The sequence below is a fragment of the Grampus griseus genome (genome assembly GCF_964374135.1).
Source record: "Grampus griseus genome assembly, chromosome: 20".
Taxonomy (NCBI): Eukaryota; Metazoa; Chordata; class Mammalia; order Artiodactyla; family Delphinidae; genus Grampus; species Grampus griseus.
Genome location: NC_139014.1, coordinates 12,278,858 through 12,303,918, shown reverse-complemented (window position 1 = coordinate 12,303,918; position 25,061 = coordinate 12,278,858). Strand labels below are relative to the sequence as shown.

The window sequence follows — 25,061 nt, the reverse complement described above, 5'->3', positions numbered from 1 at the left end:
GCTCCCGGCCCCACACCCCTCCTCTGTGACCACAAGACACGGAAAGGGCTTAACGTGTTTCTTCCATGAGCCCTGGAACGCATGAGCCAGCAGCTGCGAGCAGGTCCTGGGAGGTGTTTTGCTGCCCCTGGCCAAGTGGGCCTGGCTGAGGGCCCTGGAACACCTCAGCCATCAAGGACCAAGGAAGGGACAGGCTTAACTTTTTTTTTTTAACACAAGAAAATGTCTTTTGCTCTGAGGATCGTTGAGGGAAACGGCAGAGGTAGAGGGTTCTGAGGGTGCCGGGTAGTTATGGGTCCTAGTCTAGCCTCTTCTCCGGCTTGTGTCCACCCCTCAGGCCACCGACCCATGAGCGTTGACCACACGCAGCTCCAGGGTCTGTCCTCAAAATCACGTGTCTTTGTTCTCTGGTTCTCTCTCTGCTTTCCATACGAAGAAGTGTCATGTGGGCCTGAGCACTGCGGGGAGTCTCTGAAGAGATTCGATTTGGGGGTATCCTCTCCCAAAAGAAGCACTCTAGTCACCCTGGGGGTTTCCTTAGGATCTTCATGTTGAGGACAAAGCCCCTGAGGGCGTGTCCCCGGTGGCCTCCATCCTGGGGACAGCTCGGTCCTTTGGGTTTTTCTGGTCATCCTCCAGGCGCTCTTCCTAAGAGACTCTGAAAGGCTCTTGTCCACCAAGGGCGTGGTCAGAGTTGCTCCAGCTTTTACAACTCTGTGGCCTCCATTCATCGCCCTCCCCCGCAAAGATACGATGCAGGTAGGGGCAGTGACACACCAGTCCAGGGGGCGGCACCACGTGTGCACAGACCCACGTGTGCACAGAGTGGCCTTCCTGTGGCCCGGCGGGGGCTGCTTCCTACCCACTTCCTCTTTGCCGCTCGAAGAGGAGAGGTTGCGTCCTGTGCCAATGCACCGAGTGCAAAGGAGTAGCTCATCCTCAGCTCAGAAGTGCCCAGAGCCGCCCGCCTGCTTGGGGGAGGGCCCTGCGGACCCTGTCCAGCTGGAGGTGGGAGGGCGTGACATGTGTGTTGCTTGTCCTGGCCGTTCCTCCTCGCCCCCACGTGCTTCTCCAGGGACCACAGTCCCACATCCCTGACCCCGGCCTGCGAATCTGGCCTCTCCAGCTGGAATAATGTGAAGACTGAAGGGCTCCTGGTGGGTGAACCTGTTTGTCATGTTTCTCTTTGTGAGGAGGGCCTCCTCCATCCAGTGCTATTGGTAGAACGTGATGCTGGTCCGTGGTGCCAGTTTTTCCTTCAGGCTTACTCGTTTTAATTCCTGCGCCCCAAGTAAGGTCCACAACCGTGTCCTCTTCCTTGTGTCAGTGAGGAAATGTGTCCAGTCCTTTAGTCACAGGGAGGTGGTGTCCTCTCCACCTGCCAAGCACAGGCCTTGGGGAGCTGCTGGTCCCGAGAGCTGATGGAGGGGCTGCCGTCTGGGCATCCAGTTTTCTTACTACGTGAGAGTTGGGAAGGGTCTCCCTTGTTGGCCCCATTGACAGATCGGTCCTCAAGGAGCAGCAGCGGCTGCATGTCCAGGGGCCACTCTCGAGAGGCGAGACTGAGCTCCTGTGTCCCTGGGTCCCCTCGAGCGGCCCTGGCCAGTGGTCATGGACCTGGTTGAGGCAAGGCGAGGCAGTGCTTGCGGAAACAGGAGGGCCTCACGTGCTGGTCCGGCCAGCGTAACCCTTACCAACAGCTGTCTTTTCCCCCCACCTCAGAATAGCATTCCTTTCGAACATCACGGCAAGTAGCTGCACGTCTCCCCGTCGGAAGGCAGCACTGGGTGAGTGTGCTCACGGCGGGGCTCCTCAGCAGGCGCCGGGCGGGGTGGGAGCTGCCGCCCGCTCGCCGACCTGAGGGAGCACGCAGGGGGTCGGGCTTGCATGCCAGGTGCCCCAGGTAGAGCAAGGCCCCTGGCCCAGGTCCTCTCCTCACGTGGATTCTAGAGCAGCTGTGGTGGGCTGTCCAGTCTGGGGTGACCCCAGAATCCTGTCTGTTGGCCTTTGGCCTTTGCTGTGGTCTCCAGTTGGGAGCCGGCGTGGGGAGCAGGAGCCCAGTCTCGGCTCCAGTGGCCCCAGGGGCCTCAGAAGGTTCGGGGCCGCGTGGTTCCAGGTCGGTCGCTGGACGTGTGTCGTGTCATGCTGGCTGTGGGGGCCGCGCTTGGCAGGGGCTCTTGCACTCTTGCTGCGTGAGACACTCCTGATGGTCCCTGCTGTCCCGGCTTTGTCATCTCTCTTCCTTTAGCACTGATTTCTGTCCTCCTCGTTTGTTTTTCTTTTTGAACTTGGTCTCTGCCTAGCATCTTGTCCACCACGCTCTCGTCTGTATTCACCCATCAGCCACAGCCACCCGCTCACTGCCGTTGGTGCATGGCTGGGCATCCAAGCCAGGCTCCCCTCTTGGTGGCAACTCTTGTGGCTCCTCCCGGCTGAGGGCTTGCAGCTTCTGTCCACTCGGTGCTGTGGTGGGAGACCAGCTGCAGTTGTAACGTGACTGCACTCTTGGGGACATCTTGATGGGAAATGCTTTTCACGTCTTGCCCCACGTGGAGTCCCAGTGCCCGCTTGGGGCCTGGTCCCTGTTTTTGGAACACCAGGCTACTTTCCAGGAAGGGGGGCTGGGAGCAAGCATCTCTTGCCCGCTTGGACTCTGGTCTGACTGATCATGAGCTCGCGGCCCCACAGCCTCCTTGCCTGCATGGCTCTTCCTTCCCCGTCTTTCTGTCACTCTTTCTGCTGCACGTATCCCGGACTCGAAGGACCTTCCAGAGCAGCTGGGGGTGCGCGTGTCCAGAGGGGCTAGGCGGCATTTGCCCCCTCCCCACCAGGGCACTGTCACTGGTGTTTTCTGCCCAAGGCCAACCGGCTCCGTTCCTCTGGCCTCACGCTGACCTTCTCCTGTGCTTTGGCTCCGACAGATTCCCGGTCGGGTGGCGTCCAGTGGTCTGCAGTCTGTCGTGCACCGATGAGAACTCTCCTTTTTGCTGAGGGCAGACAATGCATGGCTGATCTACTCTGTTACTAGTGACACGCCCCCGGTCTAGAACCGAAATGTTAACACCGGGACCTCTCCAGGCCACCCACCCAGCGACGCCCATGGGGGAAACAAAACACAAACCCAGCCGGACAGACTCCAAGCGCTGCCATCGCCAGGGGCTGCACTGAGCCTCCATGAACTTGGTTCTAGCGGGGCTGGGACTAAAGCAGTGAGATGGTTGCAGAGAGAATCAAACTCCCATTCAAGAGCCTTTCAGTCCCCTCTGTGGTGGCACACCCATGTCCCTGCCGAGTCTACTGTAACTACCGATCTTCTACTTGGTTAAGACAGTTTTGTATCATTTTGCTAAAAATTATTGGCTTAAATCTGTGTGAAGAAATCTGTCTTTATTGTTTCTTTCATGTCTGTTTTTGCGGTCTTGAAGATGCTGACTTTAAAGAATTCTAAAGCAGGCACTGATGTGGAGTTCGTGTAGAAGGAGTGAGGCAGGGAGCAGAGCACGTGGGTTTCCATGGTCTGCGTCTCGTGGTTTGTTGTGTGGTCACTGTGGAAAAGGGATTTTCTCATCAGAAATTCTATCACGTGTATACGCGTGTGTAAGTAACGTGTGTGTCCGTGTGTGCCGTGTGTCTCGTGACCTCATTAACCTGGTTTTGGCTGTCATGCTCCTTTCCCCACCGTAAACTGAAATGCCTGCTCACTGCAGACCCGCTGGGATTCTTGAATCATCAGAGCAGTTAGAAAGTGCTGGCTACACGCATGGGCGCAGCGGGTGCTTCCCCACAGAGCAGCCCGCCGATCTGACCTTCCCAGACGCAGCGAGAAGGAAGCTGAGCCTGAAGACTGCAGAAGCTGTGGCTTCGCGTCGTGTCGCTGATCCCTCGGGAGAGGATTTCAAACTGAGAGACTTGGGCCCCTCCGTGGAGTCGTGTGTGATTATTTTGGTGGTGGTTGCCTCAATGCTTTTGAATCTGGGAGATTTTCTAAGTAGGCTGTCAATATTACCAGTGCAGATTGGCCCTTAATCTGTGTTAATATCTATGTGCTCAAAACCAAGGGCCATGGTATCTGCCCTGGGTGCCAGCGTTGCTCAGAAAGGCCAGCAAGCCCAAGGAAATCCACTCTGAAGTGCCAAGAAGCAGGTGACTCTGATGACCTGATTGTCCAGGAGGGTGAAGGGTCACCCGCTTTTGTGACTTTCCCTGGGACATAGTGACCCCACAGAGGCCAAGAGTCAGAGCAGGGCTGAATCTCCCCAGAAAGACCTTCTGCGGCAGCCCAGCTCCAGGTGGTTTCCTGAGACGCTCTCCCTCACTTTGCAGTAGCAGAGGCAGCAGGTAGTAGTGGTGGCCGGTAGACAGGAGCCCCCGTCTCTGGAAACGAGGTGCAATATATATGTTCATAGGTACTTTCACCTTTCTTCGCATCATCCCCCTGCAGTGTGTTCTGTTTGGAAACTGGGACACTCGTAGGAAGATAAGCACCTAAAAGGTGTCCACGTCTGTGTTTTCCCTTCCTGCCCCCAAAGTCCCAGCACGGGGATGCTGGTCCTAGGACGCCCTGACTGCTGCTGATGGCACAGAACGCAGCTGTTTACTTCTTTCTGATTCCTGAGCTGGCTACTCTGTAAGTGTTTTGGGGTGTGGGCACTTGGCCAGGTCGGGCTGTGTTTCTGGGAGTGCAGAGGGAGCTCGCGTGGGTCAGAGCGAGTTGGGGGCTTTCATTGTGGCCCAGTGCCTTCTGCAGAGGTGGGCTTCCCCTTCCCAGCAAGGTGTTAGCAGCCGCAGCCCCAACATTCTGCATCCAGGTTTCCACCTGAAATTGCCAGATGGCATTTGAGAAGTGGACTCTGACCCAGTCCTCAGCAGTGTGGTTGTGGACAGTTGTGTTCCCCCCTTATTTAACTCCCCATCCTGACTTGCAGGAAACATAGTTGGAATGTCTGTATCAACCTGTGTATCCGTTGCCAAGTCTCTGAACTGCGCTTTTGTATGACCACTGTATTTGTGTCCTTAACTACCGTGTAAATAATAAATTCATGACGACTTCTACCTTTATTCCCTGCCCCTGCCATGTGGTCTTTATTTCATCAGTTTGAGTTTTGATTTGTTTAGATTAACTATTTGAAACTAATTTTCTGAGACTGGGCATTCGTGTCTGTCCTTTTGAAGCCTGTTGGTGTACTTTGTAAGCTGCTCAGGAGTAGGTGGAATGAGCCTGTGGGACGTGGCATGGATGTGGCTGAGTTGTTGCCGGTGCAGGCCATGTGCACATACCAGTCCCCTGCCTTAACCAGCTTTATGGGAAAGAAGTGCTTCCACCCACCTTGGGTTTTCTGGGGAGTGAAGAGCACGGTAGCTGACACGTAGCCATGTTCCTGCTGCCCGTGGTGGGTGCTCGAAGTGGCTGCTAGTGGGCCCCTGCTGGGACGCAGGGGCTTGGACCTGGCAGTCGCCATCCCAGTGAGAACACCACCTTGCATGCCCCATGCCCCGGGTGTTGTCCTTTCTAATCAAGGCAGCGGCTGCAAGGGGACATCATCCATCCATCTGTTGGGCTCATGGCCTCCGCTTCCCTCTGGAGTTGTTGGAGCCTAAGAAGTTCCTACCCCTGGGAGCTCCAGATGGCGCTGAGTGAGAAAGCATGGTCCCCAGCAGGCTCTCCTGCCCACGGTGACTTGCAGGGCTGGCAGAGTGGGAAGGTCCGTCCCTCTTGAACTGGGACCACAGATGTGCTCCCACGGATATGTGGTAATCAGCCACTTCCTGGTCCACACCCACTTGTCCTGGGGCTGAGCATGCTGGCCTTGCGTGCGTTGCAGGGAAAGCTTGGCGGCCCCACCCACATGCATGGGGAACAGGTGGGGCAGGTGGATCTCCCACCTGCTGCTAGCTTGCTTTTGCTCCTCCTAAGCCACCATGGCTATGCCAGTGGTCCCTGAGGTTCCAAAAGGGCCTGAGCTCTTCTTTGCGGGTTCCCCACCCCAGCCTGCTGACATTTGGACCCAGCTGAAATGGTGACGAGGCAAGCCATGAGCCACCTCTTGTTTTCCTGCCAGGAGGTGGACCACAGGCAGGACAGGGACCCTGTCATCTTTCGCTCAGAGCCTGCTTGTCCTGCTCCCCAGCCCCCTTGCCACCTCTGTCTGCCTGACACAGAGAGCTTCACCCCCTGACGCGCGTGGCACGCTCCATGCTCAGGAGAGCAAGCTCCGGGCCCATGCCTCCACCTCCCACCCTCCCCCAGGCCCCATCACCACTGAGAGTGGTGCTTGAAGACCCTCCTGGAAACTCCTGTGTTGGGGGAGGGGACCTCTCCTGCCCTTCCCGCTGCCTGCCCTGCCCCCCGCCCCGCCTCCATCTGCTGGGAGCTCTGGAAGCAGCACACCTCTTGGCGTCATTACCTGTAAGGGTGTTTAGGGTTACAGGGGAGTGTCCTTTAGGGAACCATGAGGGGGCCCTGCAGGTCTAGGTGGCTGCCTTCCAGACTGCCATTGGCAGGACCCTTAGGCAGCCACTGACGGTGGGGTCTGCCCTCCTGCCAGGCTCTCATAGCGTGGGGCCTGCACACGTGTCCTAAGGTGTTCTCCGCACAGGGTGGCAGGTGCCCCGAGGTCTGGCCAGGGTGGGGGTAGCAGCCCAGGGTGCCTGGCTCGTGTACCCCACCCCCCAATTTAGGCTGATTATGTATGTGTCCTCCAAGGAGGTGCTGAAGGGCCCATGAGAGTGGGCTCAGCACGGGCATCTGGGTCTTCACAGGATGCTGGGTGTGAGTCTTCTTTAGTGGGACGTCTAGAGGGTTAGGGGCAGCCCCATCCACGCCAGAGCACTGATGACAACTGTCGTCAGTTGCTCTTAGGACTCTTGGCAGCCACAACTTTGAGGACAGGAAGTTTTTTTTCTCTGTGTCTTGGGCACAGTTGGAAACGTCTGGAACCAGAAAACTAGGCAGTCAAGATGGTCTGGTCACCTTCTCCCCCAGGGCCCCTGCGGATCAGTCTCCAATCTTGGCAGAGCCCCTGGATGCTTTAACCAGCTGGTGTCGCTGCTGTGTGGGCATGGGGCCTCAGGTCCACCCTGGGGTGCATGGGTCCAGCCCCAGACCAGCTGTGGGTCCCACCCCCAGCGGAGCAACTCCCACACGTTGACCATCTCAGAAGCACTGAACAGTGTCCCCAGAGCATGCGTGTAGAGAGTCGCCAGTCCTCGAGTAGGGAGGGGGGATGCATGAGGCAGCTTTGAGTGAGAGTGAGGGGGTACTAGCGTGGGATACTGAGGCCCTGGTCACCACCACAGCTGGTTCCAGGAGACCCAGGGTAACTGAATGACTGGCGACAGCCAGGCCAAGCTCATATCAGGAGAGAAGGGGGCGGTGTGATGAGGGCTGGGAGGTGGCTGGGGGAAGGGCACAAGCAGGCTGCCCACTTGCATCCTTTTCCCTGCCTCCCTCCAGCTCAGGTAGGTGGTTGCAGAGACCACAGGTGGGGCTCTCGCCCTTTAAGACCTAACAAGTGGGGCGCTTATGGCTCAGCTTTGCCCAGGGACTGGCCTGGGGGCCCTGCCTGGCCCACCTTATTACGGGGTGAGGTCAGCGGATGCAGGGCTACCACTTGACACCTGTGACTGCTAGCACTGCCCACAGCCCAAGCCCCTGGCAGAGGGGAAGGAAGGACAGAAAGGATGACAGACCGGGCAGGGGACTGTGGGCAGGTGCCTGGCTCCCTCATAGAGCTCAAGGGACAGATGGAGGAGGGAGACAGCAGCCCCTTCGGGGCGACATCTCTGGGGCAGACCCAAGATGTGAGCTCTCGCTTGCTTTTCGTTGCAGAGAAGCAGGGACGTGGCATCTCTCCGGCTGCACGCGGCCCGCCAGGGTGCCTGCTGCCGTCCCCAGCGCCCTCGACGCACCACCTACTGAGGCGGCCCCAGCGGCCTCTGACCGGGCTCCCAGCCACACAGGCCGCCGCTGGCCACAAGGGCAGGTGGGTGTGAAGTACCCGGGGTGAGGCTGAGTGGGGCTGTTCAAGGAGGATGGGGAGCAGATACCAGCCCAGGGTGCTGACCACATGCGGTGACTGAGGGGCGAATAAACAAAAGGCAGGGGCTTCCCTGGTGGCGCAGTGGTTGGGAGTCCGCCTGCTGGGGCATGGGACGCGGGTTCGTGCCCCGGTCTGGGAGGATCCCACATGCTGCAGAGCGGCTGGGCTCGTGGGCCATGGCCGCTGAGCCTGCGCGTCCGGAGCCTGTGCTCCACGACGGGGAAGGCCGCGGCAGTGAGAGGCCCGCGTACCGCAAAAAAAAAAAAAAAAAAAAAGGCAGATCATTTTCTTTAAACACACACCAGTGAACAGAAACCACACGTATATCTCAGCTTCAGTGGACACACCCCTGCAGCGTGGCCCCTTCCCTGCCAGCCACCAGGGTGCTGTGTGAACACTCTGAGCCGTTTGGGGTCCATCAGGGCAGGGTCCAGAACCAGCAGTGCTTAGAAGGCCGACATGGCTGACAAGGACCAGAACCACTTTGTAAAAATAACCAGGCTATTTGTTAAGAAAGTGAGATTTGGGGTGAACAGTTAGAATACTGCCCCTACGTAGAGCAAAACTCCTGCAGCTCCTGGAAGATATTCCTTCTGAGATGGTGCCTCCCACATGCAGGTTTATCTCAAACCTTCAGAGGTGAAGGAGGGACCTTTGTCCACTGGACGCTCAAAGAGGGGTGGGCTGGGGCGCATGGGGAGACCAGGCAGGATGGGGTGCTCACGGGCACGCAGGGAGGCCTGTCGTGGCAGTGCCCACTCCGCAGCTGTCCCCGGCCCTGCCCCCTGATTAAAATCGTGTTGTCTCCAAAGCGTGGGTCTCTGGGTCCTTGAGCCCAGCGGTGGGCACCGGGCTCCCTGGGGTCAGCAGGTGGGGTCCCTGGTGCAGACCGCTCATAACCTCACGGCTTGGCTTCACCACAGATCCACCTTGGAATGACACGTTTCCACCCTGCCACCTCCCCTGAAAAACACTGATCGGGCGATGATCCGCTGCCCGGGCGGCCGGCGTGGAGCCAACGGCCCCGCCCAAGCTAGTCCTGTTTGTGAAATAAATACGAGCATTGATGGTTCCTGTCCAGTTCCCTGCCACCCCTGCTGGCCTCCCCCAGCTCAGACGCTCGTTTCTGGGGTGTGAACGACCTCCCCGTTCTTCTCAGGCTCTGTCTTCAGGAATTGCTCCACCTCCCGAGAGTCCACCTTCACGTCCTCGGGGGGCTTGTGATGCTCCTCCTCCGTGGCCGCCTCGGGCCTCTTCCCAATGCATAAGAAGTTGCCCAGCACCAGCACGAGGGAGGAGGCCAGCACCTCAGCCCCCGCCAGGACAAACACATACTGGTACACATGCGTCGCATCCAGGAGCTTGCCTGCAGTGCAGGGGGACAGGGTCAGCCCAGGGCTGAAGCTTCCCCCGGATCCCCCCAGTCACCAGTGCCCTGCCGGGGACAGGCCAGGGCCCCTGTCCCCGGCCACCCTCACCCCCTCACCCCCACCACCTTCCCCCAGGCCGCACAGACTCAGAGGCTAAAGCAGAGTGGCTTTGACAAGGGTTTGGAGCAGAGCCTCCGGTGGGGCCTCATCCCCTGCCAGGTGGAGGCACCTGGAGGGATCTGGCCCCACTGCCTGTCACTGTGGTAGCCCTCATAGGAACCACCTGGGCCCCAGAAGGACCCTGGGACCCCGAGACAGTGACGATTCAGGCACCTCCTCACCCTCGCCCCAGACCTCTCCAGGCAGGAAGAGCCAGAGGCCCAAGGCCAAGTGGGAGGTAGGGGGACTACAGGGTTGGCTGGAGAGACCCAAACCCAGGTGCAGAGGCTTGGTGGGGACTTGGCCACACTGCTCCCACCGTCCACACCATTTTAATCGCACACCATTATTTTCTCAGTTATCAAAAAATAAAGCAAAAGCCCAACGTAACAGAAGCCGGCCCGATCTTCAGCTCTGAGCCTCCCCGGCGTGTGGGGACAGCCAGAAAGGAGGACCAGCACTCCACCCTGGAGCCATCACCTGGGCCACGACTCAAGCCCGTGGCCTCCTCCCACAGTGAACCGAGGGGGACCCAGGGTGTGTGAGAGGCCATGTTCTCTCCTGACACCGGCTGGCCATGTGCTGAGGTACACGGTGGCCTGGCTAGACAAGGCTGGGAGCAGTGGGGGAGGGGGGTCCCTCCAGCTAAGAGCCCCCCATGGTGAGTACCGTCCCCAGGAAGAGCAGGTGTGGGAACTGCCCGGAGGCCTGGCCAGGCCTCAGGGAGTGGAGGAACTTCGCTCCCCACCCTGCCCCCAGCACTCACCTCCCGACGGGGGCCCAATGAGCACAGCTATGGCCTCCAGCAGCAGCACGAGGCCAATGGCACTGGAGAACTTCTGGGTGCCCACAATGGCCATGAGTACCTCGAACTGCAGGGCCCCCACCATGCCGTAGGAGATGCCGAAGAAGATGCAGAAGACCACCAGGCCGCCGTAGTCACTGGCTGTGGACCCCGTGAGGTCGGTGAGGCCGTTGAAGAACATGGCGAAGCTGAAGAGGTACACAGAGTAGGGCCGCACCTCCTTGAGCCCTGTGATGAAGCCGGCGGTGGGCCTCGCGAAGATGTCGATGAAGCCCAGGGTGGTGAGCAGGAAGGCTGCCTGGGTGTCGGGCACACCCAGGTCCTTGGCGTAGCTCACCACGAACACGGGCGGCACGAAGAGCCCCAGCACCATGATGGAGGCGGCCAGGGCATAGATGACAAAGCCGCGGTCCCTGAAGACGCTCAGGTCCAGGAGCCGCCGGCGTGGCCGCTGGGGCCCAGGCCCTGAACCTGAACCCAGCCGGGGCGCCTCCAGGGGCCGCATGAGTGCAGCACACACGCAGCAGTTGAGCAGCAGGCCACCCAGGATGAGGAAGCCACCCCGCCAGCCATAGTGGTCCTGCAGCACCTGCCCCAGTGGGGACAGGGCGCACAGGAACACCGGGCTGCCCGCTGCCGCCAACCCGTTGGCCATGGGGCGCCGCTTGTTGAAGTAGCGGTTGAGCATGATGAGTGAGGGCTGGAAGTTGAGCGCCAAACCCAAGCCTGGAGGGGAATGGGTGGGTGAGCGCAGGTGGCCCAGCCCCAGTTCTCCCCAGCACGGGCTCCCGCCTGAACGATTCTATGTGTGGGTCTGACAGGCGTCGACATGAGGAGACTCGGCGTGTGTTCAGAGCCCCTGTTGCCAACCCACGTGCCCGGGAGAGACAGACGGGGAACGAGGGATGGGATGGCTCTGGGTGGGTACACCCCACAGCTGCCCACCCCTGGGAGGTCCTTTCTCTTCCATCAACGTGAGCCATCGCCACCCGGCCACCCCACTTCTGGCGGGGCCTCACTCACCGGTAATGACCCCAGTGGTGAAGTAGAGCTGGATGATGCTTCCACAGAAGGATGCAGACACCATGCCCAGGGACGCCAAGAGGCCACCTGTGAACATGACGGGCCGGCAGCCAAAGCGATTCACACACACGCTGCAGAGCGGGCCTGGGGGATGGGGGACAGCAGCTGAGGGGCCGGACCGAGGCTCTCCATGCCCAGAGAGACCTGCCCTTCCCTGATGCCTCCTTGCCCCTGGCTCAGGATGCACAGGGGCACCAGGTGCCCAGCGTGCAGGTCACGCTCGCCCATCTTTTAAGCAAAGCATGGCTCACAAGGAACGGTCCCCGTTAGAGGGGTCTTTTCTGGTTGGTCTGTGCAGGCAGCAAGAACAGCTCCGGGATCCAGCACAGCTGTGCAGATACAGCCCTTTGGACAGGGTCCCAGACAGCCTTGGCCTGTGCTCGTCTGCACTCTGGAGACCACGGCATCCTCGAGGGCTTCCCACCAGGTGCCCCTGGGGACCGGGGCTGAAGACGCTGGGCGCGCTACCCAACCCCTGACCCCAAGGCCTTTTTGTCCAGAACTGAACTTGCTGAACTCCCAGAGGCAGTCACCTGGCATGACAGCCCCTCACCTGTCCCGTACAGCATGGCCAACAGGATGGAGGAGATCCAGGCTGTGTCACTGTAGCCTATCCCAAACTCTCGTATGAGCTCTTTGAAGAAGACGCTGACCGCCTTGGGGAAGGCGTAGGAGAAGCCTGTGATGACAAAACAGCCCCAAAGGATGGCCCAGCCCCAGCCCCCATCTGGGGCCTTGACGCCCGTCGGGCCCTCTTCGACCACTGCCCCTCCCATGGCCAGGAGGGCTGGTTCCGCGTCCCTGAGAAAGAGAGGAAGCCAGGCTGACTCGGTTGTCAGGCAGTCACCCAGCTACAGCCCTGCAGTGTGGGGACAGAGACACACCTGAGGGCTGGCACCCAGGCCGGCCACCCCTCCCTTCAGGCCTCAGCCCCCAGCAGGAGCTCAGCTCTGGGCCAGGCCACGTGCCCGATGTTACCTGAGAGCCCTGCCTCTGACCCTCACCTGTGCTGGGTGCAGGGCAGGAAGGTCTGGGGTGATTACCTGAGAGCCCTGCCTCTGACCCTCACCTGTGCTGGGTGCAGGGCAGGAAGGTCTGGGGTGACCAGCAGCTGCAGCTCCTCCTCCCTGCCCCGCTCAGGCCTGGCCTGCTCCCATACAGCTGGCTTTAAAGGGCAGTGGCTTTTTTGGGCTCAGCCATGTCTCAAGTTACCGCCTGAGGAGGGCAGACCCCAGTGGGGAAGTCAGCCATGCTCTGGCCTCCCGCCTGACCCTGTGTTGGGAAGCAGTGTGGTTTTAGCAGCCAGCACCTCGGGCAGTGAAGCCAGCCCTGGTGAGGACCTGGGGCCCGATCTAGGCTGCAGTCCCTTGAGACCTCAATCTAGGTGTGGCCAGCCTTGCTCTCCCACCCCCAGGGCGACAGGGCTCCCCGATCCTTTCCACTCTGATCGCACTGCACAAGAAGTGAGAGTCTGAAGAAGAGGCTCACACAGGCTGTGGTGCGGGGTGGGGAAAGCAGGTAGGGAGGGCGGGGGTCACTGTGCTGGCCCACACTTGTCCCATCTCGTTATCATCCACCTGCAGCAGCTCTTTTGGGAGCCTGAGGGCAGCAGGGCCAGCCCAGGTGGAAGGGAAGGTGTGTCGGCTGCTGGAGTTTAACCCTTCTGGCGAGGGAAGGGCAGGAGGGACACGCTTCCATCCAGCCTACCAGAGCAAACCATTCTAGCCCCCAGGCTGCCAAGGAGGGAGCTGGCCGCACCCACTGCTGGCCCAAAACCCGAAGAAGCTCAGGGTCAACTTTCCTCTTTTAAACCCCAGGAACTAAGCTCGTTTGAGGCCCAGTAACTTGAAACACTGCAGGCAGATTTCCACCTGGAGATCCTCCCCTCCCCTCCCGTCTTCATCCCCTACCCCTCCCTGATCCTTGCTCCAGAAACCCCCTAATCCCAGAGATCAGCCTGGTGGCCTAGTGCCCCCACCTCACCTGACAGAAGCTGTTTCAAGGACAGAGTAGGCCTTGCTGCAGGCGTGGGGAAGGGAGGGCGTGTTGGATCCAGCCGCTTGCTGCCCACTGAAGCTCTCGTGTCTCCCCACCAGCGGTGAGCTATAAACCAGCTCCCTGGTGGGGGAAGCGCTGATGTGTAGTATCTGCTGACTTAGTGGTGTAAACACTCCACCTGCACGATGCCCGAGCACTTCCTGCATGAGCTGCACACGCAGCACCACAGCCCCCTTCCTATCAGCCCGCCTTCCTGGGTTTCATAATCTGTCCTGACTCCACCCCTTGCCCCTTTTCCTTGAATCCTTCTTGACCTGGCACAGCCCTCCGGGTGGCCACTCTTTCATCTGAGGCTACACAGAACCTGGGACCGGACTCTGGAATGAGGACAAGGGCTTCTATCCCCGGACAGTCTGAGCACAGCTTCAGTGTGGTGGGAAAGGAATGTGGAAAATAAGACACACTCCCTGCTCCCCACCGCGCCCCCCCCCGCCTCCAGCCTGCCCCCCAGCACCACAAGCACAGGTGCTGTGCCCTCTGGGGGCTCTGATTCAGTAGTCTGGGGGGATCTGGGCTCTGATATAGCGGTGGTGGGGCGTCTGAGATCTGACTCAGTGCGAGGGGTGGTCTCTGATTCAGTGGACAGTTGGGTATCCAAGGTTCTGATTCAGCAGTGGAGGGAGGTCCTGGGCTTTGATTCAAAGGGTGTTGGGGGGGGGTGTTTTTTAAGGGCATCCTAGGTGATTCTAAGAAGTAGCTGCTGTCCGTGGGCACCACCCTTTGATGACCAGACCTCCAGGAGCCAGCTGGCTGTCAGGGTGATGACAAGGCAGACACAGCCCACCAGAGCAGAACAGCAGCCCTGCCCCCCACCCCAGACTGGGCCAGAGGTCCACCTTCAGAGACTCTGCTGGTTCTCAGCTGGGCCAGGGCCACAGGCGCCACTTTTGGGAAACCTAGGAGAAGCCCTCACCTCTCCCGGCACTCAGACCCCAGTGCTCTTTCAAGCACTTTGCCCGGTGCTTGGAAGGCTCCTGGGCTTCAGGGAGCAGGATGAAGGGTGCGTCCGAGGCCAAGGGCTGCGCAGCCATCCGGGGACACAGCTGAAGGGTGCACGGGGGCACCCCAGCCAAGGGAGCCCCCCATCCTCCTGCAAATGTGTGCACAGACCCGTGACCTGGCATAGCCCCCTGGGTGGCCACCTCCACATCTGAGGCTACACAGAACCTGGGACGGGACGGTCTGAGCACAGCTTCGGTGTGGCCCACCCCTAGGTTCTCCTCCAGAGCCCTGCCTTTGACAACACAGCCGGGTGCCTGAGCCTGGAACGGGACAAATGGACAAAGGTCATCCGCAGCCAAACTTCCCGGGTGGGGGTACCGAGCTGCTGTCCCTTCCCCTTGATAGCGTTAAGTTTAAAAGGTACATGCATCTGAGTGATATTAAAAAAAACAAAAAACTAATAAGTATATCTTAGGAATGGGAACATTCCTAAGATATACTTACCTTAAGCAATACTTATTGATGCAGTGACACTATTTAAGGCAGAAAGCACAGGAACCCCAGACCCAGGACTCAGGACAGTGGTCATGGTCATGGGAGCACTGAGGGGCTGGTTGTCCTCAGAATCCTGGCATGTTTGGGGTTGTGGGCTTTTTAAAGTAAATCAAGTGGGCCATGTAGAGGCCAAGGAGGGGAGTGTGTCTGGGCCGAGCAATTAGGAATAGCCCAACTCTTATAAACCCAAGGCTCCAAAATAGAACAAAGGAGGGCCTCCCTCTGAGATTTCTGTGGTTCCATCAGCCATGCCTGGTGCACCATGGGGATCATGGGCACCCCAACCTTTGAGGCCCCATTCTCTGCCCGCCAGGGCTGGGTCCTCCCTGGAGGCCCCCGGGATCCTCAGGAGAACTAGCATCTGGGAGGGTGAGGAGGCAGAGGGAGGGGTGCCAAGGCCCAGAGGCAGGAGGGTTCAGCGTGTTCTGGGACCTACGTGGGCCAAGGGGCTGCCATGTGAAGCTCACGTGGGGAGGGGGCCACCTTTTGTGCCTGGACCAAGGCCCAGTGTGGTCATCTCGCCCACCAACCCCTGAATGCCCCAGAAGCTCTTCAGACACTACTTTCTCCCAGCTAACCCCCCAGCCCAGGGTGCCAGCCACACTGAAATGACCCCCGCCCTGTTCCCCACACCAGATGGTCCTCAAACTGAGGTTTCTAGTGAATTTCAGTTTGCCAACAGAGGTGGAGGTGGTGGTGAGCAAGCAGGGAAGATGATGGAGGACTGGGGGGCTCTAGGTTGGGGGCAAAGGGATTTCGCTCAGCAGTGCTCTGTGTATTTAGGGGGTGGGTGGAGAAGGGGCTGGGATTTCCAAAAGCAAAATGTCCTCATCAGCCCAGCCCGTCATGTTGAAGAGGCAGGCTTGGGTACAGGCTGGCTGGTGTTCCAAGGAAAACCCAGGGTGAGAGGAGCAGCCCCCTTGGGGGCCGGTCAGAGACCCTCAGTGCAGCGCAGAGGGAGGTGGCACCAGCACATCTGTGAGCACATGCCGGCTGGCTGTCCTTGCAGTGACATTTAGTCTCCCAGAGAAGCATGCAAACCACGTACGCAGCCCAGAAATAACCCGCCCTCTGGGCTTCAGAAAGCTGATCTCCCAGGTGGGGTGTATGTGCCCGTTTCTGGGTCAGGTGAGGTTCCAGGGGCTGCCCCCCAGGTCCCGGCCCAAAGAGGAATGTACACAGAGGTCCCTCAGAATGACCCGTCCATTGTGCCCTCCCAAATCAAGGGCTCCCACCAGCTGCTCCCTCAGGGGCCCACTGGCTATCTGGGTGAGGGTCCCAGCTGGGGTCAGGCTCCAGCTTCTGCATTACCCCTCTCCCCAGTGCCCGCCTTCTCTGCCTACACTCACCCACTTTGAATGCCATCTTGGTGGTGACAGTGTCCAGCCTCACCCCCACCCCCACACATCCACCCGGAGAGCTAGTGCAAACCTCATACCAATGTGTTCCCAACCCGACCCCACACGCCTACCTCAGAGCCAGCCCTGAACTCACATCCTGTTGGCCTCACCACCTCCCAGACCCCTTCTGCCACCCCAATCCAGCCACAGCTTGCCGCTGCTCCTTAGGCCTCTGTACGGGCAGTCCCCTCACCCACCTTGGGTCCTGGGTCTGTGGCCTATCAGTCCCCAGGGCAGGCCATGAACCCAGGGAGCGGGGTTCAGTGCGGGGGGGCCCCCAGCCCTAGAGCCTGTGGCCTGTCCCAGGTGCTTAGTCGGTGCACTTCCTAGGCTGGCCAGTTACCTAACTGGATTTCTAGTCCTTGGAGACTAGCTCTAGGTGGGCAGGGCAGGAAAGGGGCAATTACGTTTCTTCCTGACTCTTCCCCGCACCAGGAGGCTTGGGAGACATGCCTGAGCAACAGGGAAGCAGGCCAGGGTGGCTAGCACCTGGCTCCTCGAGCCCCAAGGCCCCTGAAGCCCATGGGGGTAGCTGACAGGCAAGAGGGTGCTGCACCTCAGGAGGAGGGAGGACCTCCCCTTCTTCCTTCCCCCACTGCCCCTGTTGTGCAAACAGGTAACTAGAAGATCCAGGACACTCTCACCCATCCACCACTGGTCAAAGTGCCTGTCTCCCTCCCAAGAGGGGGGAAAGGACCCCAGATGCCCACCTCAGCCCTACCCTCACCTGTGTTAGGAGCTGTGACTGGAGGGAGGTGACTGGGGCTTTTTCTGGGGAGGTGGGAGCCGGGCAGTGGGTGGCCTGGGCCCTCCACCCCACCTCCACTGACCACACAGCTCTCCACCGCATGCCCAGTGCCCCTGCAAACTCTCAGGTGGGCTCACGTCCTCTTGCAGGGGCCGGTGGGGTGGAAACAGTGGCCTCATTCACCAGATTGGACACTGCGCCCCAGGCCAGCCCCTAGCTCTGAGGCATTCTCCGCTCCACCACCATCACCCTGTTATGACAGGAGAAGGCCATTCGAGAGTGGCCCTGGGGATGTTTTTGTGCTTACCCTGTTAGAGCCCCCTCCTCTAGAGAGCTCAGTGGGCAATGAGGAGGGGCCAGGAGGTAGTTGAGCAGGCCCAAGTTGCCCCCCTCCAGGCCTTGACCCAACCCTGCCCAGCCTGCGAGTGCCTGGCCTGCCCATCCACGTGGCCACCTTGTCCCATTCCTCAACTCCCTACAGCCCCCCAACCCGAAAGCCTGTAACCTAAGGCCAAGGCCCAGAAGGTGGTCTCTGTGTCGGCAAGCCCCACCAGCCAAGAGGGGCCCCCTTCCACCAAAACTGGGTTCCCAGCTCCCACCACCATAGGGCCACCATAGGGCCTTTGGAACAAGTAGGAGAGGGGAGGTGGCTGAGGAGGGGAGAACGGCTGGGGAGGAGGATGTGGAGGGACCCTAAGCTCCACCCACCACCACCCCCACCGGACCCGAGGGTGCAGGACGGACAACGGACGCTCCTTCCCGTTCCAGCTTCTGGCTGGGCAGGTGGGGGTCAGGCCGACCTCGCCGGCAGCGGGGGGCTGGGGTGGGGGCGTTGGGAGAGAGGATGCTCTGCACGGCCCCGCCCCAGCCCCCCTGCATGGCCGCGCGCGGGACGTGGGGGACGTGACCGCGCCAAGGGAGGAGCCGCCGCCGTATTGCCTGGAGTAGGCGCCCTCCCGCCCGCTACCGTATTGGCCAGAGCGCACAGCCAAGGCGCGGGACTGCCCGGGTCAGCGAGCCCCGGAGCCACACTGGGCGTCCCCGAGCGCCGAAGGGGACCCCGCGGCTCCCACAGAGCGGGGCGCGCTTCACTGTCCCCTCGTTGGGGCTGGGCCAGGTAGGCGCGAGTTGGAGCTAGCAACATTGACTGAGAACTCCGGGTCTCCGGGACCCACTTCCCCGCACAGCCCGTTTCACAGATGGAGACTGAAGCCGGGAGGTCTGCACTCGCCGCCGAGGCGAAGCCATGAGGAGCCCCATGCCTTGTCCGCTCCTGCCCCGCCCCTGTGTCGGGGCCCAGTGCGCCCGAGGCCTGATCCTGCCTGATCCGGAGGTGTCTCCAATGGACTGATCACTCTGCCTGGCTGTCTTCTCCACTGGTCACCTCCCAGAAGGGCCAGCCCGGGGCCCTGGGGTCGCTCTGCTGGGCTCCTCACCTCGAGGGGGCTGAACTGGCCCCCTCCACACCTGCCAGGTCTCTGGGAGGACCGCCCTGGTGCAAGTCAGCCTTGTCATACGGACACCACCAGCCAGTGCGTGGGACCCCACAGACCCCGCTCCACACACTGTCCCTGGCCAGTGTCCTGAGGAGCATGAACACCTCCCGCTCCTTCTGCCCTCCAAACTGAGGTGTACAGCTGGAGTGGGTGAGAGCTGTGTTGCCTCCTGGGTATCAGGCCCTGCCCAAGGTCACATGGGGTTGTTACAGAGCCTGTCTTGGGATCAGGCCCCCCAAAGTCCACCCCAGGCACTGTCTACACTACAGACTGCTGGGCAGGAAGGCTCCACACCTGTCTGGGCACTACCACCCATGCCCTCAGAGCCCCTTGGGGGCAGACCTCCCACCGTGGGAGCAACTCCTTAACAGCTGAGCCCAAAGGGCCCAGTCCATCCTCCAGGACACACTCCTGCATCTGTCCCTGTCCCTGCCAGTGTCCATCTGACCCCTGAAGACTTTTGGGCCTTCAGAATGAGGCAGTGGACCCCTGAACCCACTAACCCACACAGCACCCACGATGCCCTTGGCTTTGGACAAGCCCCTCTGACCTCGGCTGCATGAAGGCCGTTGGTCCAGCTGCCACCTCCTGTCCCTCAGACCATTCAGCCTGGCCATGGTCATCACACAGAGTGATCCTGTCAGCCCAGGCACCTCTGGGTGTGCAGCTTAGTGCATCTGGGACAGAGAAGCACTCTGGGCCCTGGGCTGCCCCTTTGTCCCTCACCCAGAATCCAGGCACCCCACCCCACCCCACCCCACCCCAGCGGCCATGACCCCAACTGCTTCCCCTTCCACTCACAGGCCTGCCAGCCACGGGCCTGGGCCAGCATCCATGTAGGTAAGTTGTCAACCCACTTTTCAGGTAAGTAAACCAAGGCCCCTGAGGCCCCACCTGGTTTTCCCAGGGCTAGGGGCCTGGGAGGGGGGTGAGGCGAGCTCAGGGACTCCAGTCTGATCCTGGAGGGGGGTCCCCGTTCTCTCTGCCCAGGGACTGGATCAGAAGCCTTTGCCTGAGGGCAGGTTTGGGTTGGTGAGTGTTTAGGGCGGCGGTAAGAACAGGGAGGTGAGAGAGAGGACGGGCCCTCGGGCGCACCACCACCCGGGCGCCCCGGCCTGGAGCGCACGTGCTCCCCAATCCCCCCGGAAGGGGGCACGGGCCGCGGCAAGGGGGCGTTAGCCCCACCAAATATAGCCGGCGAGCCCCAGCCGCTCGCCGCGAACCGAGCTATTTATACCGGAACCGGAGCTGCAGCCCGAGGGTTGCCCGACGGAGGGGCGCCCAGATGAGTCGGGGAAGTCGAGGTCGCGTGATTCGGGTCCGAGGGCGCGGAGGGGTGCGGCTGGCTCCCCGGGGCCCTCAATGGGGGCCGCCCGGGGGGGGCTCATTTGTGCCCGGGGCGCCCCCGGACCAGGAGGGCGAAAGGCAAAAGCGCGGACCCCAAGGACGCTCCCACGCCGGGTGCAGACTCAGCGCCAGGGCGACTCGGAGGGTCCCAGTCCCGGAGCCGCGGAAGCACCCGGGCAGTGCCTACCTGCTGCCGCTCGGCCGCCGCGCGTCTCTGCTCGCCTAGCTGCCGGGCGCGGTGCCGGGGGCGACTCAGGCCGCTCGCGCGGCACTTCCCCAGTGTACGTCACCGCCGCCTGGCGCCGCCCTGCATGGACCCCGCGGGAGGGGCGCCCCAGTGCTCCCCGACGGCGCGGACACCGGCGCGGGTTGTGCCTTCTCGCCCGACCAGTCCCGCTCCCCCGCGCCCTCAGACCGGCCCCCCAGCCTCGCCATCCCCTGGCGCTGGGCTGGGAGCCCGGGCGCGCAGCCCCCTCCCGCCCCTCCATCTCCCACTCTGTGCGCGCTCGCTTCCCTCTGCCTGGGCTTGATGGGAGCCCAACTGGGTCCCGCAGTGACCCCCGTCGCCCCCCGCGCCCCGAGCCGCGCCCTCTGACAGGTGAGCGCGCGCATCCAGGCGCACCCCACGCCGCGAAGTGCCCGCGGACCCCGTGGGGTTCCCGCCTCTCGGCTCAGCTTTGGGGTTTTGCAGGCCTCCCTGGCCAAGCCCCCTGGGATCTGCGCCCCCATCCAAACCTCGGGGCCGACACCCGCCCCGGCCCCCCAACCCCCAGCCCGCGCTGCCTGGGTGATCTTGGGCAAGGCCTCCGTCCTCTCTGACTTCCGTTTCCCCCTGTGGCTTTGTGCGCTGCTGAGCCAGATAACAGGCGCTGCCACTCCTCTCGCGCTCCCAGAACTGGCTGTGCTGGGGGTATGGCAGGGGCCCCAAGGCATACTCCACATCCCCACACCCCGCGGACACTCATCTAAGGGGAGCGTTGATCCTGGCTGATCCTGGGCAAGGAGCTTCAAACCCCCGGTTTTCTCATCTGCAAGATGGAAAGAACTGAGGTTTGAGGAGGCACCAGGGAGTGTGGCCATTGGTGGCCTGGGCCCAGGACACCACTTGGTGGCTGCCCCTGAGCCACAGGACCACTTTCCATTGAACCTACTTCAAAATGACACCCGAGTCTTCTGGGACTACAGGAGGCCAGGCATTGGTGTCTCTGGGATTTATGGCAAAGATTCCAGCTCATCCTGGACAGGGTGACAGAGTGAGCATCCCTGGAAGATTACCCCCCTCCAGAGGCCTATGGGGTGGCCCACCCGCCTTGGCACAGTACAGAGGAGTGGGCAGAATGGTGGTGGTGTTGGCCTCCTGGCCCAGAGTTCACCATCCGACCACCCCTTCTGAGACACCAAGTCCACTGAGGCCTTCTGCTTTTTTTTTCAGATGCTGGGAGACTGCCCCACCCCCACCCCCTGTCAGAAGAGCCCTAGCACTCATATAGGCTGAGCTGGTCTAGCTGCCACCCCGGCCCGGGACCCGACCACCCTCACCCCCAAATGCTAAAGAAGTTGCCACATAGGCATACACACACAAGAAAGCAGGAAGCACAGCCCAAGCCTCCAGCAGCAACTTGGCCTGGGCCTCCCAGGTGAAGCCCTGCTGAGTTGGCCTGGACCCTGGGTGTCTATAGGGGCCCTTGGGAAGGAAGGGGGTCCCCACGGGGTATCAGATGGTACCCCCAACTGCCTGCACCAACAACACTCACTGGCTTCCTCACGGCTGGAGGTGGGAGGTACACCAGCATGGGAGGGCATCTGAGGGGGTGCAGGGCAGAGCTGCAGAAGGGAATCCCTCACCCGTGCTCGTAGTTCCAACCTCTGGGATGGGGCACCTCCCTCCTCTGCCTCAGATCATTTAGACTCACACCCTGCCCTGCGTGGGCCCCTCCTGCCACCACCTGGATGCCCTACCCATCTTCATGAGGCTTGGGAGCTAGTGCCCCTCACCCCAGGGACCAAAGATTCCCGTTAGGTAGGAGCTGTGCAGCCCTCGAGCCCGCCCCCACCCCGCTCCTGCCCTCACCCACCCCCAAATGGAAGACCTCAGAGCGCCCAAAAAGGGAGACAGATGTGGGGTGGCTGGGGTCTTCCGGCCTGCTCCCAGCCTCCCTCAGACTAGCGCTGGGTCTTCTCTGAGCTCTGCAACCGGGGAGGGCCCCCACCCAGTGATCTGAGGGAGTGCCTGGGTTCCACCCTTGCTCCCCAAGAAGGAAAGGGACACCAAGCCTCCATCTGGGAGGGCTGGGGGTGTTTATCCAGAGATACTGTGGTCCTGCAGGAGCCCCGAGGAGGGAGAGGACAGTTCCCCAGACCCAGGGCCCCTCAGGCATGGTCTTCCATGGGTGTGGGCCCCAGGGCCAGCCTGGCTGCTCACCCAGAGCTGAAATGTGGGCTCCCCCCTCCCAGGGACACCGCGGGCAGGCTGATCAGGCACCGGCTTGCCAGCCCCGCCCCCACCCCAGCAGGGCTCCAGGGAGTGTGCTTTGACTGGGGAAGTGGAGGAAGACCAAAGTGGGGTGGCAGAGTGATGGCCTCTGTGTGTGGCCCGGCGTGGGAAACCACCTGCTGACAGTCAGCTGAACGGCAGAGCAGCCTCCCCCCAGGGCCTCCCGTGGACCAGGGCCCTGCAGGGGAGGACCAGGAACCTCCACAACCTGAGACCCTCGGCCTTCCAGACCCCAAGCTCCCCCTGGGTGCTTCAGTCCACTTTCCAGGGCCAGGAGCCCTGAGCACAGCAGGGAAGGAGTGGGTGCAATTCTGTGGTGCAGGGGAGGGGCAGAGAAGGCCAGGGACACCCACCCCAAGTCTGACTCCGATGGCTGGTCCCCCACAGTGGCCCTGGGCTAGCCTCCCAACTGAAGCTCCCCTTTTCTGAAAGGGACGGGGTGGGTGACCCGGGGAGGTGCAGCCACCCCTGGCGAGGTGGGGGGGATGCTCTCCCTCATGACCCAACCTGCTTCTGGCCCTGCCCTTCCCCACGGTCCACCACGCCCCTGCCAGTGCCCCCACCTGCTCCATCTCCTGGATTCTCATTCTTCCAGTTGTTCCAAATCACAGCTGCAGGTCCCATCAGGACCTAGAACGTGCTCTGAGGGGCCTCCAGGCCTGCCTGCACCCTCTCCCCGGCTGCTGCAGCTCCTGGGTGGGGACTGTGCCTCACCCTTCCCAAGGAGAGAAGATGGATACAGAGCAGGAATGTCTACTGGGCCCATCACCCTCTCAGAGTCTGATCTCCATTTTCCACCCAGATGGTGGATGGGAGCCAGGCTCCGCCGTGCCACTGTCTCTGAAAATGATCTTGGAAACCTGGAGAGACTTCAGAGGGTCTCAGGGGCAGCCCCCCGGGAAGGATGGTGGGACAGGCCTCCTGCTCCTATGCAGGGCCAGATCTCGGGCATCAGGGAACCTTCCAGGGTCTGATGGGGCCATGCAGAGGCCCCATCCTTGAGCCCTGGGCACCCCCACTGGGCTCCAGGCCCCAGCCGGGCCATTCATCCTGCCCCTGGACTGCCTGTGCCACCAAGCATCGGCTGCCAGCACCCCGTGGACGGGTTCGGGGCCAGCACAGGCTGGGTCGGTTGAAGAAAGCCGAGTCATGGGACGGACATTCTGGCTGAGCCTGGGCCCCCCTGCCCTGGGGTCCGGCTCCTGACCCCACCGTCCTTAGGGACCTGGAGGCAGGCAGGACTGTCGCAGCCGGTCCTCACTCACACCACAGCTGGGCCACACCTCCCATGATTCAGGGTGGAGAGGCCGCCTTTCCGGAAGACTGAGGCCAGCGGTACGCAGGCCCCTCCCCAAGGTAGGCCGCGCCCCTTCCTCCCTGCTTGCCCCTCGGCTTTTCCTCGAAGTCAGTTCAGGCGCCCTGAAAAATAAACATATTGACTACTTGGCTGGCCCAGGCTGTGGGCGGAGGTAAAAACAGGCGGCAGAGGCCAGACCCCTGCCCAGCCCAGCCTAATTCACCTGCCCTCCCCACCCAAGGCTGGTGTTGGGCACGGGGGTGAGGGTATGGGTGGGGCTTGGGGGTGTCTGTGGGGGGTGGGAGTTCCGGGTGGGGTTCTGTGCGTTTATTGGGGTGTCTGTGGCAGGCGTTTGAGGTGTGGCTGGGATTGGGAGTGGGTGGGCTCTGGCTTGGGCCCTGGTGGGTGATCCCTCTGATAGCCGTTGGCTTTCTCCGGCGGAACCCGGCTGGCTGCTGCCCCTTGGGCCAAGGTCAGTCACAAGGGGGGGCCGCCCCAGCTGCCCACTCCTCCTGACCCTGCAGCAGTCCTGAAGGGAGGGTCTCACCTGGGAGGTGAGGAAGAGCAACCCAGCATGGGAGGCTGGGTCCAGGTGGGGGCAGCAGACTTGGGCCAATGGCCCCTCTCCTCAGTGGCCGCAGTGACCTCACCCATGCCACTAAGAGACAGGACTGAGACAGGGTCGGTGCTGATGCCGAAACATTCAGCACCCAAGGTCAGTGGGGCTGCTGGGCAGGCGTGCCCAAGACTCTTGTCGAGGTGGGGTGAAGGGGCCCAGCAGAGAGGAAGTCGTGCCGGCAGCCCAGGTCAACCCTGACGCACTCTGGCCTCAGTGTCGTATCTGTGAAGTGGCAGTGAAGCCCTCCTGACCACTCTTGGGAGGGTTTGAAAGCTCACCCAGCTCACCTGTTAGGGGTGTCGCTCCTGCCCCATCGTCCAGCCAGACTGGTCGGGGGGGGGCGCTCCCATGTGGACAAGCCCCCCTGCCCCGCCCACGCCAACATCCGTCCACCGGGCTTCAGATTGAGGCCTGCCCCAGCTCGGCATCGCCCTCCACCTTCCCAAAGTCACCCAGCACCCTGCACCCCTCACACCCACCCCCGTCCTCAACTGAGCTCTGCTTGGACGGCCAGTGAGGGCATCGAGGGTGGGGCACCTGCAAGGGGCGAAAGGGGGAACTTCTTAGGGCCACAGGCTCTGAGGACAGGTAGCCTCTGTCCTGAGGCTGCTGCCACACCCTCTGGCACCCTGTGACGCCCTCGGGAGCT

The 25,061-nt window shown here is 61.5% G+C and overlaps 2 protein-coding genes across 9 annotated transcripts in view; one reads left to right on the top strand and one right to left on the bottom strand.

Moving 5' to 3' along the window:
- CSNK1D (casein kinase 1 delta) overlaps positions 1-9,108 on the top strand; it is a 38,601-nt gene extending 29,493 nt beyond the window's left edge. For 2 of the 4 annotated variants that reach the window (XM_082678125.1, XM_082678128.1), the window contains exons 9-10: positions 7,829-7,982; positions 8,963-9,108. In XM_082678125.1, coding sequence (XP_082534251.1) covers positions 7,829-7,918 — 90 coding nt within the window. In that variant the 3' untranslated portion in view covers positions 7,919-7,982; positions 8,963-9,108. Of the gene's footprint in view, positions 1-1,722; positions 1,788-2,921; positions 5,049-7,828; positions 7,983-8,962 lie in introns of those variants that run through there. The other 2 variants (XM_082678127.1, XM_082678126.1) reach the window with 2 other exon arrangements.
- A 35-nt stretch (positions 9,109-9,143) lies between these two features.
- SLC16A3 (solute carrier family 16 member 3) lies at positions 9,144-20,246 on the bottom strand. Of its 5 annotated transcripts, XM_082678120.1 has the most exons (6): positions 20,190-20,220; positions 13,440-13,574; positions 12,010-12,257; positions 11,397-11,540; positions 10,335-11,099; positions 9,144-9,405 (listed from the first exon to the last, which is right to left on the bottom strand). In XM_082678120.1, the coding sequence occupies exons 3-6, from the start codon at positions 12,230-12,232 to the stop codon at positions 9,152-9,154; spliced, it is 1,386 nt and encodes a 461-aa protein (XP_082534246.1). In that variant the 5' UTR covers positions 12,233-12,257; positions 13,440-13,574; positions 20,190-20,220; the 3' UTR covers positions 9,144-9,151. The 5 variants fall into 5 exon arrangements, with proteins under 5 accessions (XP_082534246.1, XP_082534245.1, XP_082534243.1 ...); XM_082678119.1 differs by lacking the exon at positions 13,440-13,574 and having other exon boundaries at positions 20,190-20,246; XM_082678117.1 differs by lacking the exons at positions 13,440-13,574; positions 20,190-20,220 and adding an exon at positions 12,526-12,583.
- Positions 20,247-25,061: the final 4,815 nt, after the last annotated feature.

Bases quoted from the DNA above. Each gene is read 5' to 3' on its own strand.
- SLC16A3 (XM_082678119.1), bottom strand. From the start codon at position 12,232: ATGGGAGGGGCAGTGGTCGAAGAGGGCCCGACGGGCGTCAAGGCCCCA. The intron at 11,100-11,396 runs GTGAGTGAGGCC...ATTCCCCTCCAG, and splicing joins CACCACTGGGGTCATTACCG to GCTTGGGTTTGGCGCTCAAC. The intron at 9,406-10,334 runs GTGAGTGCTGGG...CCTGCACTGCAG, and splicing joins CATTGGGCCCCCGTCGGGAG to GCAAGCTCCTGGATGCGACG.